Source organism: Grammomys surdaster, unplaced genomic scaffold (assembly GCF_004785775.1).
Source record: "Grammomys surdaster isolate TR1022 unplaced genomic scaffold, NIH_TR_1.0 231, whole genome shotgun sequence".
NCBI classification, from domain to species: domain Eukaryota; kingdom Metazoa; phylum Chordata; class Mammalia; order Rodentia; family Muridae; genus Grammomys; species Grammomys surdaster.
Window position 1 is genome coordinate 781,217 of NW_021604676.1, and position 14,321 is coordinate 795,537.

General features: G+C 38.5%; 1 protein-coding gene across 2 annotated transcripts in view; it reads right to left on the reverse strand.

Moving 5' to 3' along the window:
- The window catches only part of Unc13c (unc-13 homolog C), a 445,304-nt gene that overhangs the window by 318,578 nt on the left and 112,405 nt on the right, over positions 1 to 14,321 (reverse strand). For both annotated transcript variants that reach the window (XM_028773588.1, XM_028773589.1), the window contains exons 2-3: positions 3,582 to 3,604; positions 2,973 to 3,037 (exon numbers count right to left, since the gene is read on the reverse strand). In XM_028773588.1, the coding sequence (XP_028629421.1) occupies positions 2,973 to 3,037; positions 3,582 to 3,604 (88 nt within the window). The remainder of the gene's footprint in view (positions 1 to 2,972; positions 3,038 to 3,581; positions 3,605 to 14,321) is intronic.

Below are 14,321 nucleotides of genomic sequence, written 5' to 3' on the forward strand. Positions count from 1 at the left end.
TCTCTCTCTCTCTCTCTCTCTCTCTCTCTCTCTCTCTCTCTCTCTCTCTCTCAGACACACACACACACATGTTCATACACACAGCTATGGGGATACACACTGATTATATATGAGGCTATGATTTCATATCTCCAGCATCCAAGCTAAATGCTGAGCATAGCAATGAGCCCTTATAACCCCACTTAGAACCCCTGATGGCACTAGTCAGGTGCCTGGGCCTTGCTGGTCATCAAGCTCTGAGCTCAGTGACAGATTTTACCTCAAAAAATAAAGTGGAGAACACTGGGTATCAAACTCTGACCTCCATGTATGAGTGAACACACATACACACATGCACATGTATACACACATGCACAAGCACACGAATATGCATGCATGCACACACACATGTTACGTTCAGCCTCCATATACAGTTAGAAATTTACACATCACTCAATTAATAAAAATATGAGTGCAGGACTCTGTTGCTATCACAATGATAAAGATGTATGTCCCGACATGAGTTATGGGATTAAAGGGTTTGTGAAATGATGGGCACCATGGCTGGTGGAGATACAGACCCACAACCCAGTATCATGGCACCATGCCACATCGAATCTTCACAACTGAACGGAATTCAGCTTCAATTATTTTTGAAGATGACCCTCTTCTTTAATTAGCTGTAAGTTTTAGCAAACAAAGAAATATCTTTTAAAAGACAGTGAAGAACTGAGTTATAAATTACGTGAACTTCCCTTGGATAGTTCAGAGTGCTCCTTTGGGTTTTAAAGTTTACTTAAGTCATTCTGAGAGATACCAGGCATGTGAGTCTCTCATCACATATTTAAAGACATAATACACACCGAGATGGCTGCTGTTAATTTTCAATGACACATCTACAAACCCCTAGCAGATGAGCCGCTGAGAGTGTTTAATGTATTATGTTAATTACATCGTTTCATATAGGAAAACCTGTTCACTGTAGGCAGCATCATCTCCTAGGCTTGAGATCCTGGATTGAATAGACTGAAGGAAGCCATTTAAGTCCTAGCATGTCTACACTCATGGTCCAGCTTCCTTGTAGATGCAGTGAGACAAACCAACTGTTAGATCCTGCTGCTATAATTTCTCCACTGTGATAAACTGCAACCCAGAACTGTGAACTAAAATTAGCCCTTTCTCCCTTAAGTTGGTTTTCTCAAGATATTTCATCATAACAATAGGCAAAAAGCTAAGATATATACATTGCAAATTCCTATCCATTATATTTACAAGAAGTTCAATCTTGAAGTCCCAGTTTAAAGTAACTAGCATGTATCTAATAAAAAAAATCAGTTGAAGAAATGAGACTATTATAAAGCAACAGATTATGAAAACCTATAGTTTAAAAACCTCAAAGTATGTATAAAATTTTGCTTTATAGACAAATATATTAAAATTTCAACATATATAACACCTAATCTATGTTCATAGCTATACAGACATATACATGAACTATGTCTATTTTTTAATTAAAAATTACACTTAAAAATCTAACTATGGCTATACAATGGCCACTCCAGCTCACATACACATAAGGATGGTGGAAATTTTGATGGAGGGATACAGGTAGTCAATGGCTACAGAGGGAGGGAGAGTCAGTTTTCTCTAGGGATGAGTCCTCTGGTAGGTCATCCAATCCTATTGGTCAACCCTAAACACATAGACATAAGCTAAGTGCATGAGAAGAGATCATGAATTTGAGAGTGTGTGGGGGGCACAGGAAGACTTGAAGGGGCAGAGAGAGAGGTTGGAATCATATAATGCTATAAATACAGTACTCATGCATGAAGTTCTCACAAAATAAAAAAAAAGAATATATTACTGAGGGAAAGTACCTAACTAATTCAACATTTATCATAGAACATTTATAAGAGTAGCATCTAAAGCAGTTTTGAGACCGCTACAGTAGAAGCCATTAGTGCTTTTATAGTTTTGAAATATCTACCTCATCTAGAGTTAATGAAGTGTAAAGTTTGGAAGGCACATGGCTGAGTGAAAACGAGAAAACCACAGGTTGCACACATGACCAACACAGTGATTAAGCATATAGACTTTTGAATATGATCATTTGGGTTTAGATATTAACTTTGCCATTCTCTCCACTAAGGAAAACCTTCACAGGGGCCTCACACATTGATGCCCTCACTTGTAAAATGAATGTCAAAATAATACTTACCCCAGGTCACAGTAAGGCTTGAACTAATCTTAAATCAAAAACTCTAAGAGTTTGGTATAAGGTAATATTTACTTAGCACTTATACCCTCACATGTAGAATGACATTAGTTATGTTAAAATCTGAAACGATGACAGTACCAAAATCTGATACCTAGGAACACGTATGAAGTCACAATCACAGGAAAGGATCAGGAAACATACATAGAATGATACCTGTGTGAAATTTCAGGCTTCAAAGAGGACAATTTTTGTTTGGGTATTTGTTATTTCAAGGATTAATGTTGAACACTTGCTATCTTGGGTCATGCAATACCATGTCATGTGAAAAATAACGGGCTAGACTATATCCAGAGTTATTGATATGTAAAACTATTCATGCATAGGAAACATACAAGGAAACAGGGGAAAAACGTACCTCAGATAAGTCAATAGTGTATGATGGCATGGCTGTATTAATGAATGAAATGATAATTTTAGGATTTTAAAGTGTTATGTAATATCAGTTCTCTCCTTCATGTATATGTCCACACTGAATTACAAATATATATTCAGGTGAGAACTTTTTGTCATGAGCATGCAGTGTAGTGTTATGAAAACTGCTATTAAAAAGTAGCAAAGCTATTTTACTGTAAGAACCAAACAAAAAAGTAATGCTGGCCATACCAACAACATCTTGATGCAAAACACATTGCCTTCAAAATCTATATTGGGAAGACAGCCAAGTGCTACTGGCATATGAAATGAATTAGAATGAATTAGAGTCAGACTTACTTACCCACCGAACACCTGGAGTGCAGAGAATTTGGAAGCATCCAAATCAGTGCCACTTACTATTCGAGCCTTAAATGAATCACAAGAAAACAAAACAAACAAGTGTTTAGCATTGTACAGCTACAAGTGGGAAACTGGGGGACACAGGCTGACTGCACTACACACTGAGCACCTACGATGATGAATGCTAAGCAGGGTCAGCTCCAAGTCAAAGCTGTGTTTTGTGAGGGGAGGTTTTAAAATCACCTGCATTTAAACAAAAGCATTGGAAATGCATCCTATTCCAAGTACTCTTTGCCCATAAAACTTGGTAGGTTGCAGTAGAGACCATGAATCAGCAGGAAGGTCAGGACTTAGCCAGACTTGAGAACAGATGCTCTGTTTGACCGTAGCAGACCCCTGGGTTGGCGAATAGAAGCAAAGCTGGCAAGGTGCAACCCCTTTGTAAATGCAACACACTGGGGGACACTTGAAGGACAAAGAAGGGAAAGCTGGGAAGACATGCATTTTCCACAACTCAGCAAGAAACCAAAACAAGGCTAACAGGTCACAAACAAACAGGTACAAAAGACAAGATCCTTTGGGAGGGAAGAAAAAAAGTATGATTGAAAACCTTTTCATCCACAGAGCTGCTATCTGGAAGAGAATCAGGAGAAGGGATAAATGTTAGATGGAGCTTTCCAGAAACTATTGAACATACACATGAACAGAGTCATTGAATCTATTAAAAACTATAAAGGAACCATTTCAAGGCTGAACCCCAAGGGAATGAGGGATCACCGAGTCTCATAACCCCATAACATAAATAGCTAGATTTCTGACAGAATGCTTTAAAAGTAACAAGGGAGAATTCTAGACTCAATAAAAGAAAATGTGTTCTACAAAGAACACAGTTGAAGAATCCGAGGTCCTGGGATCCAACCAAGACTCTGCCACTCACTACATGCCTTGGACCAGCTACCCAACTCCTGAGACTGTAAACCTACCTTGAATGAGGCTACACATGCTAATTGCTCACAACTGTTGAGAGAATAAATACTAGGAAAATTTAAGCTGTATACTAGTAGTTACATTACCATAATGACTACAGAGGTTGATTTTATCTAAGAGTTTTCATCTGAGGTTTCTCACACCATGAACCTTGAGTTATTAAATTAAATTATTAATTTATTAATAAAATTATTATTAAATTATGAAGAGTCAATCTAACAAACATCAAAAGTAGTATCTGCAAAGATTAAATGACTTCTGATTAAAAGCTAATATTTGGCAGAGGGAGGCTCACATCTAGGGCCCCTGGACTTTCATGTGATGCTTTGGAGACTCAGAGCAGGTGAACCATGCAAAGCAACAAGGCTGGTGAGTCCTCAGCCTTCCAGTGCAAATTGGGATAAATCAGGGCCTGGTACATTTCAGTTCAGCCAATCATGAGACCAAGTGGATGGGTGGTAGAGTCCTGTGAGCTCTGGGTGTTTACCAAGTTGCTGTTTTCAGTCCAGTGTGAATCTGCCAAGATCATAAGAGGAATGGTCACCTACGGTTTACATGGGAATACTGCTCTGAAATTTATGTACTTTTCCTTATAGAATAAAGCTGGAGAGGTGTTTCTACACAAACTTGAAGGGTACCAGAGCAGGAGTGACCTTCCATTTTTAAACATGAGTGAGACTCAGTAAGATAATGTTCCCAAAATTACACAGCTTAACAGCCACCTTTCCAAGTGACGGTTCAAAGTATGTTCACTTTTTGACAACTATGGTTTGATTGCTCTAACTAAATAGTTCACGTACATTTTTATGTTATCTCTGGATTGTCTATAAATATAAAATAAAATTAAATGTTTTAATAAACAATAAGTTATGAAGTTTATGTGTGGCATACATATTTTAAATACCACTTAAAATATAGCAAATAAAATTAAGTTTTATTTTAAAAGAATAAAATATTCTATCCAAAATGGTAATATTCCCACAGATGACTCAAATCATGCAGTGACTAACATGATGTGACATATTAAATTGATCACATATCTATTCATCAGACAATTTGTACCAGAACTTTAATAAGCACGAAAGGTTATTTGCTAAAACTTCCTAATAATTCTTAGAAACTACTTTAAAATAGAATTGAACTGTGTCTTGCTAAAGTTTAATATTACTAAAATCATTTATTTATGATAGAAATATTAGCCCATCTTCAACACCAAGCACTAAAGTCTCTGTTATCATTTTTGCTTATCTCTAGATGCTCTGGACAGTTGATATTGAAATATGTCAATAAATAACATAAATATTAGAAGTTGAGGTACAAAAGAAATATTATTTTTCGGGATCTATAGTTTTATAACCAGCACACAAGACAAAAGAGAATCACTAGGAAATTGCAAGCATTAATGAAATTGCAAAGAAATCAACTATCTACTGAATACATAAACAAAATAAAAAGTCATTACCTACATACTCGTAATAATTGAGTTTGAAAAATAGATTAAAAGATCTATTGTAAATGTTTGGTGTTTTGAATGAATAATTTACATTAGATATTCTCCATTGATACTTGCCTCCCATATCAATCATCCACATGAATGATTCATTTTCTAAGGTCATTACCACTATGCACCTGTTAAATATGGTCCATTCACTCTTTATTCATTCATTCATTTGTTTATTCAAATCACATTTACTATTAATAGGCCCTTTCTGTTCTTTTTGATGCCTTAGTTATCTTTCTATTACACCACACCTCTGAAACCTTTCTAAAGTGGGGACGTAATCAGTTCTCCCCACTTTTCACATCTCACTAGTGATAGTGTTCCCGGGACAATTTCATCCCACGTTACTGCAGTTTCCTAACTCATGTGTCTTCCACAGCTAATCTTCAGACATAGTTGAAGCACATAAGTCTCATTCCATGTCAGTCTTTGAAGCTTTTGCCTTTACATGCGCTTCCTCCTTCCTCAAACCTCCACAGTACCTCTGCATCCAGATAACAGCTTGCCATTCCTCCAAATCTGCCTGAAGTAAATTCTGTACTCTGGAAAATTTTCATTCACCCAGAGTGAAATTACAGGTATTTGTGAGCCTTCGGACATTGGTTCTGGGAAACAAACTCAGGTCCTTATGTAAGAGCAACAAATGCTCTTAATGGCTTGGCCATTTTTCTAGTCCCCATCTATACCTTTTTAAAAGGAAACACAGCTTAAGATTCATGCTATGAGAGAGAGAGAGCTCACCCTTGACACAATTAATGATATTCTGCTATACTTGCAGACAGGAGTCTAGCATAACCGTCTTCTGAGAGGCTTCACTAGGCAACTGATGGAAACTGATGCAGAAACCTGTCAGCAGTGATCTAGGAGACCAACAGGTGACTTTCCTGGAGGTGGCCTACCAGTTTTTGCATGGCCTATGATGGGTATGATGGGTAGCGGCAAGGTCCCAAGACACTTCCTCTCAGGTTTCCTTCTTGCAGCTGATACGCCTTTTCCTGTCACTTTTACTTAGTCTAATGATTCCTGGGCGTTAGCCCACCCTGTTGGGCAGATTTCCTATAGGTTAACATAAATGTGAACTTTCATGAATTAATGCTATTTAGATGAATTAATGATTTTATAAAATTCCTGATTTGATTCAAATCTTTTTTGAAAGTCTTAAGAGACAGTTTTAACTGCTTTGCCAGAAAGATACAATAAAGTTAGAATCAAGAGTATAATGTGCCCTCTCCTTATAGAATAGTAAATAAAGGCTAATCATAAGGTATACATTGAACTTTCACAATTACACTAAAAAGAAAAAGAGTCTTGGGACAAATTTGTGAACAAGGAAACCACTTGTTTTAGGTTAGATCCAAGGATGAAGCCACAGGCCACAGATGTGCACTATGCTACAGTGAGGCATGTAAAACTTTTGCTTTCAATTTATACTGAGCTTATGGAACGCCGCTTTAAATTTAGTACCAACAGCCTTCTATAGCTCCCCTTTTGTGTAACATTTTATCTATGAGGGAAATTTCTAAAGAGTTTTTGTCTAAGACAGTATAAGAAGGTCAGAGAGAAGAAATAAAGTGTGGCATCTGGGCTCTGCCCACCCACTCACCAAATGGATGTGTGTGTCTGGGGGGGGATGCTGCTCCACCATTCAGTTGTATATATGCACATGTCTGTTTGTCTATACATACATATGTATGAATGTAAGTATGGATGAACACTTGTGGAGCTAATAAGACAGGTGGTTGGTTCTGACCAGTGTGTGTATGTGTGTATGTGTGTGTATGTGTGTATGTGTGTGTATGTGTGTATGTGTGTTTGTGAATATGCTTGTGTCTGTGTATTGCTTATGTAAAGGATTTTGATTATTTTCCTTTCTTTTCTCTCTGATTCACAAAGAGTTAATGAGTTCTAAGCATCTCACCTGGCCAGCAAAAGAAAACAAAGCTTATTAAAGCACAGAGAGTTACAGAGTAAGAAACCAGTGCTTATTTAAAAAAAAAAATAGTAAGAGAGCTACAGAGTAAAAGAAAATAGCATTATCAGCACAGAACAGTAAGAGTTAATTTTCCAGAGGCCATCAGCTTCTGGACCCAAAATAGTGAGAGTCTACAAGGCCATAGATCATCATTCTTTAGCCTTTGTCCAACTCTGTGTTGTAAGTCTCAGGACTTGTAATGCTGGGAAGGTCCCTGGCAGAGACCTATATGCAAACATTAAATGGAGCTTGAGGAATCCTGTGGAAGAGAGGGAGAAAGGAGTGGAGAAGCTAGAGTGGTCAAGGATCAAGGACACCACAAGAAAACCTACACAATCAACTAGCCTGGGCCCACAGGGGTTCATTGAGACTGAACTGCCTGCCAGAGAAGAAGCATGGGACAGACCTAGGCCCTCTGCACATATGTAATAGTTGTGCATCTGTGCCTTCTTCATGTGGGACTCCTAAAGCTGGAGCAAGGGCTGTCTCTGACTACATTTGCCTGCCTTTGGATCCTTTTCCCCTAGCTGGACTGCCTTGCCTAACTACAATAGAAGAAGATGCACCTAGTCCTACTGCAACTATATATGGCAAGACTGGTTGATATCCATGGAAGGCCTCCCATTTTCTGAGAAGAACAGGAAAAGGGGTGGATGGGGAGAGGGGAGGGGAGAGAAAAGGACTGAGAGAAGAGGAGGGAGAAGAAGCTGCAATCAGATGTAAAGTAAATAAATAACTTAATTAATAAAAATATATTTAAAATAAGAAAATTTGAGTGATCTATAAAAATATTTTAAAATGCATAAAACCTGAAACAGTATAATCCTGGAAAAATAATAGTTGAGTGAGACATCAATAAACTAATATAAGCTGATATCGAAGAATTAATAACTAAGAAAGGGCTCATTTCATAAGAAGAATTATGAGCCTTTGGGCTTGGGCAGACACAGAGTTGGTCTGCTCCTGTGGAGATACTGAATCCTGAGCCATCCTAGAGGAGCCACTGCACTCAGAGCAGCCAACACAGAGTTGGTCTGCTCCTGTGGAGATACTGAATCCTGAGCCATCCTAGACGAGCCACTGTACTCAGAGCAGCCGAGGAGCCACTGCACTCAGAGCAGCAGACAACAAGGTGGTTTGCACTTGGGAGACATAGTATCCTGAGCCATCCTAGAGGAACCACTGCACCCAGAGCAGAAGGATTTCCAGATCCAAGAGGTGGCCTGAGTCCCAGGAGTTCTTCTACCCAGGAGATTAGGATCATAAGACCACAGAGACATCTGGACTCTGAGGAGCTCTGCAACAAGCAAGATAACAGGAAATACAGACTCCAGTCTTACACAGTGAGGGCAGGTAACACTAGAGTTAACCAGATGGTGAAAGGCAAGCGCAAGAACATAAGCAACAGAAACCAAAGTTTCTTGGCATCATCAGTACCCAGTTCTCACAATATAGCAAGCCCTGGACACCCCATCACACCGGAAAAGCAGGATTCAGAATTAAGATCACTTCTCATGATGATGATAGAAGAATATAAGAAGGACATAAGTAACTCCTTAAAGAAATACAAGAGAGTACAAGTAAACAGGTAGAAGCCCTTAAACAGGAATCAAAAAAATTCCCTTAAAGAAATGCAAGAAAACACAAAGAAGGAATTAAACAAAAACATTCAGGATCTGAAACTGGAAATAGAAACAATAAAGAAAGCTCAAAGGGAGACAACCATGGAGATAGAAAACCTAAGAAAGAGATCAGGAGTCATAGATGCAAGCATCACCAACTGAATACAAGAGATAGAAGAGAGAATCTCAAATGCAGAAGATACGGTGGAAAATATTGACCAGTTGTCAAAGAAAATGCAAAATGCAAAAAACTCCTAACTCAAAACATCCAGGAAATCCAGGACACAATGAGAAGACCAAACCTAAGGATAATAGGTATAGATGAGAATGAAGATTCCCAACTTAAAGGGCCAGTAAATATCTTCAACAAAATTATTGAGGAAAACTTCCCTAACCTAAAGAACAAGATGCCCATAAACATACAAGAAGCCTACAGAACACCAAATCGACTAGACCAGAAAAGAAATACCTCCTGTCACATAATAATCAAAACATCAGATGCACAAAACAAAGAAAAAATACTAAAAGCAGTAAGGGGAAAAGGTCAAGTAACATATAAAGGCAGACCTATAAGAATTACACCAGACTTCTCACCAGAGACTATAAAAGCCAGAAGAGCCTGGACTGACATCATACAGACCCTAAGAGAACACAATTGCCAGCCCAGATTACTATACCCAGCAAAACTCTCAATCACTGTAGATGGTGAAACCAAGATATACCATGACAAAACCAAATTTGCACAATATCTTCCCACAAACCTAGCACTTCAAAGGATAACTGATGGAATACGCCAACACAAGGAGGGAAACTACAACCTAGAAAAAGCAAGGAAGTAATCTTCCAACAACCCCAAAAGAAGATAACTATACAAACATAATTCTACTTCTAATAACAAAAATAATAGGAAGACACAATCATTTTTCCTTAATATCTCTTAACATCAATGGTCTCAATTCCCCAATAAAAAGATGCAGGCAATCAGACTGGATACACAAACAAGACCCAGAATTTTGCTGCATACAAGAAATGCACCTCAGAGACAAAGACAGACACTACCTCAGAATAAAAGGGTAGAAAATAATTTTCCAAGCCAATGGTCCCAAGAAACAAGCTGGAGTAGCCATTCTAATATCAAATAAAATCGACTTTCATCCAAAATTAATCAAAAAAAGATAAGGAAGGACACTTCATACTCATCAAAGGAAAAATCTACCAAGGTGAACTCTCAATTCTGAACATCTATGCTCCAAATGCAAGGGCACCTACATACATAAAAGAAACTAAAGCTCAAAACACACATTACACCTCACACAATAATAGTGGGGGATTTCAACACCCCACTCTCAGCAATGGACAGATCATGGAAACAGAAACTAAACTGAGACACTTTGACATTAACAGAAGTTATGAACCAAATGGACTTAACAGACATCTACAGAACATTTCATCCTAAAACAAAAGAATATACCTTTTTCTCAGCACCTCATGGTACCTTCTCCAAAATAGACCATATAATTGGTCACAAAACAGGCCTCTACAGATACAAAAAGATTGAAATAATCCCTTGCATCTTATCAGATCACCACGGACTAAGACTGGTCTTTAATAATGGCAAAACCAATGGAAAACCCACATGCACATGAAAACTGAACAACTCTCTACTCAATGATGACTTGGTCAAGGAAGAAATATAGAAATTAAAGACTTTTTAGAATTCAATGAAAATGAAGACACATCATACCAAAACTTGTGGGACTCCATGAAGGCAGTGCTAAGAGGAAAACTCATAGCTCTAAGTGCCTACAAAAAGAAACTGGAGAGAGCACACACTAACAACTTGACTGCACAACTAAAAGCTCTAGAACAAAAAGAAGCAAATACACCCAGGAGGAGTAGAAGGCAAGAAATAATCAAACTCAGGGCTGAAATCAACCAAATAGAAACAGAAAGAACAATAAAAAATATCAACAAAACCAGGAGCTGGTTCTTTGAGAAAATCAACAAAATAGATAAACCGTTAGCCATATTAAGCAGAGGGCACAGAGACAGTATCCAAATTAATAAAATCAGAACTGAAAAGGGAGACATAACAGCAGAAACTGAAGAAATTCAAAAAATCATCAGATCCTACTACAAAGGCCTATACTCAACAAAACTGGAAAATATGGATGAAATGGACAACTTCCTAGACAGATACCAGGTACCAAAGTTAAATCAGGAGCAGATAAACCATCTAAATAGTTCCATAACCACTAAGGAAATAGCAGCAGTCATTAAAATCTCCCCACTAAAAAAAGCCCAGGACCAGATGGTTTCTATGAAACCATCTATGATGGTTTCTATGATGGTTTCTATTCGTTCTATGAAGCTACAATTACACTCATATCCAAACCCCACAAAGACCCGACAAAGAAAGAGAACTTCAGACCAATCTCCCTTATGAACATCGATGCAAAAATACTCAATAAAATTCTAACAAACCAAATCCAAGAACACATCAAAACAATCATCCATCATGATCAAGTAGGTTTTATACCAGGAATGCAGGGATGGTACAATATTCGGAAATCCATCAATGTAATCCACTATATAAACAAACTCAAAGAAAAAAATCACATGATCATCTCACTAGATGCTGAGAAAGCATTTGACAAAATTCAACATCCCTTCATGATAAAAGTCTTGGAAAGATCAGGAATTCAAGGCCCATACCTAAACATAGTAAAAGCAATTTACAGCAAACCAGTAGCCAACTTCAAACTAAATGGAGAGAAACTTGAAGCAATCCCACTAAGATCAGAGACTAGACAAGGCTGCCCACTCTCCCCCTACCTATTCAATATAGTACTGGAAGTCCTAGCCAGAGCAATTAGACAACAAAAAGAAGTCAAAGGGATACAAATAGGAAAGGAAGAAGTCAAAATATCACTATTTGCAGATGATATGATAGTATACATAAGTGACCCCCAAACTCCCACCAGAGAACTCCTAAACCTGATAAACAACTTCAGCAAAGTGGCTGGTTATAAAATCAACTCAAACAAATCAGTAGCCTTCCTCTACATGAAAGATAAACAGACTGAAAAAGAAATTAGGGAAATGACACCCATCACAATAGTTGCAAATAATATAAAATACCTTGGTGTGAATCTAACCAAGCAAGTGAAAGACCTGTATGACAAGAACTTCAAGTCCCTGAAGAAAGAAATCTAAGAAGATCTCAGATTTTTGATATATTTACCATGCTCATGGATTGGCAGGATTAATATAATAAAAATGGCCATCTTGCCAAAAGCAAGATTCAATGCAATTCCCATTAAAATCCCAACTCAATTCTTCACAGAGTTAGAAAAGGAAATTCTCAAATTCATATGGAATAACAAAAAACCCAGGATAGCGAAAACTGTTCTCAACAGTAAAAGAACTTCTGGAGGAATCACCATCCCTGACCTCAAGCTGTACTACAGAGCAATAGTGATAAAAACAACATGGTATTGGAACAAAGACAGGCAGGAAGATCAATGGAATAGAATTGAAGACCCAGAAATGAACCCACACACCTATGGTCACTTGATCTTTGACAAAGGAGCTAGAACTGTCCAGTGGTAAAACGACAGCATTTTCAACAAATGGTGCTGGTTCAACTGGAGGACAACATGTAGAATGAAAATTGATCCATACTTATCTCCTTGTACAAAGCTCAAGTCTAAGTGGATAAAGGACCTCCACATAAAACCAAATACATTGAAACTAATAGAAGAGAAGGTGGGGAAGAGCCTGGAATACTTGGGCACAAGGGAAAAGTTCCTGAACAGAACACCAATGGCATATGCTCTAAGATCAAGAATTGACAAATGGGACTTCATAAAATTGCAAAGTTTCTGTAAGGCAAAGGACACTGTCAATAGGACAAAACAACAACCAACAAATTGGGAAAAGATCTTTACCAATCCTACATCTGATAGAGGGCTAATATCCAATATATACAAAGAACTCAAGAAATTCGACTCCAGACAACCAAGTAACCCTAGTAAAAAATGGGGTATAGAACTTAACAAAGAATTTTCAACTGAGGAAACTCGAATGGCCGAGAAGCACCTAAAGAAATGTTCAATATCCTTAGTCGTCAGGGAAATGCAAATCAAAACAACCCTGAGATTCCATCTCACACCAGTCAGAATGGCTAAGATTAAAAACTCAGGTGATAGTAGATGCTAGCAAGGGTGTGGAGAAAGAGGAACACTCCTCCATTGTTGGTGGGACTGCAAGATGGTGCAACCACTTTGGAAATCAGTCTGGCAGTTCCTCAGAAAATTGGACATAGCATTACCTGAGGATCCAGCTATATCACTCCTAGGCATACACCCAGAAGATGCTCGAACATATAACAAGGACATATGCTCAACTATGTTCATAGCAACCTTATTTATAATAGCCAGGAGCTGGAAAGAACCCAGATGTCCTTCAACTGAGGAATGGATTTAAAAAAATGTGGTACATTTACACAATGGAGTATCACTCAGCTATTAAAAACAATCAATTCAAGAATTTCCTAGGTAAATGGATGGAACTAGAAATTATCATCCTGAGTGAGGTAAGCCAATCACAAAAGAACACACATGGTATTCACTCACTGATTATTGGGTATTAGCCCAGAACCTTGAAATGCCCAAGATTCAACTCACAGGCCACATGAAGCTCATGAAGAAGGAAGACCAAGTGGGGGTGATTCGGTCCTTCTTAGAAGGAGCAACAAAATACTCAAGGGAGCAAATATGGAGACAAAGTGAGGGACTGAAACTGAAGGAGGGGCCATCTGAAGACCATTCCACCTGAGTATCCATCCCATGTGCAGTCACCAAAGGTAGATGCTGATGTGGAAGTCAGGAAGTGCATGCTGATAAGAGCCTGATATGGATGTCTCCTCAGAGGTCTGCAAGAGTCTGACATATTCAGAGGCAGATGCTCACAACTAGCCATTGAACTGATCATGGGGTTGCCAATGGAGGAGTTAGAGTGAAGGCCATTGGAGCTGAAAGGTTTTGTGGCCCCATGAGGAGAGCAACAATACCAACCAACCACAGCTCCCAGGGTCTAAACCACCATCCTGGGAGCACTTAGGGAGGGATCCATGGCTTCAACTGAATATGTAAGAGTGGAGGGCCCTGCTGGGCATAGGTGGGAGAAGTGATCCTTGGCCTCATGAAGGCTGGATGCCCCAGGGGGTGGGAATTTGAGGGTGGGGAGGTGGTAGTGGGGGGGGTA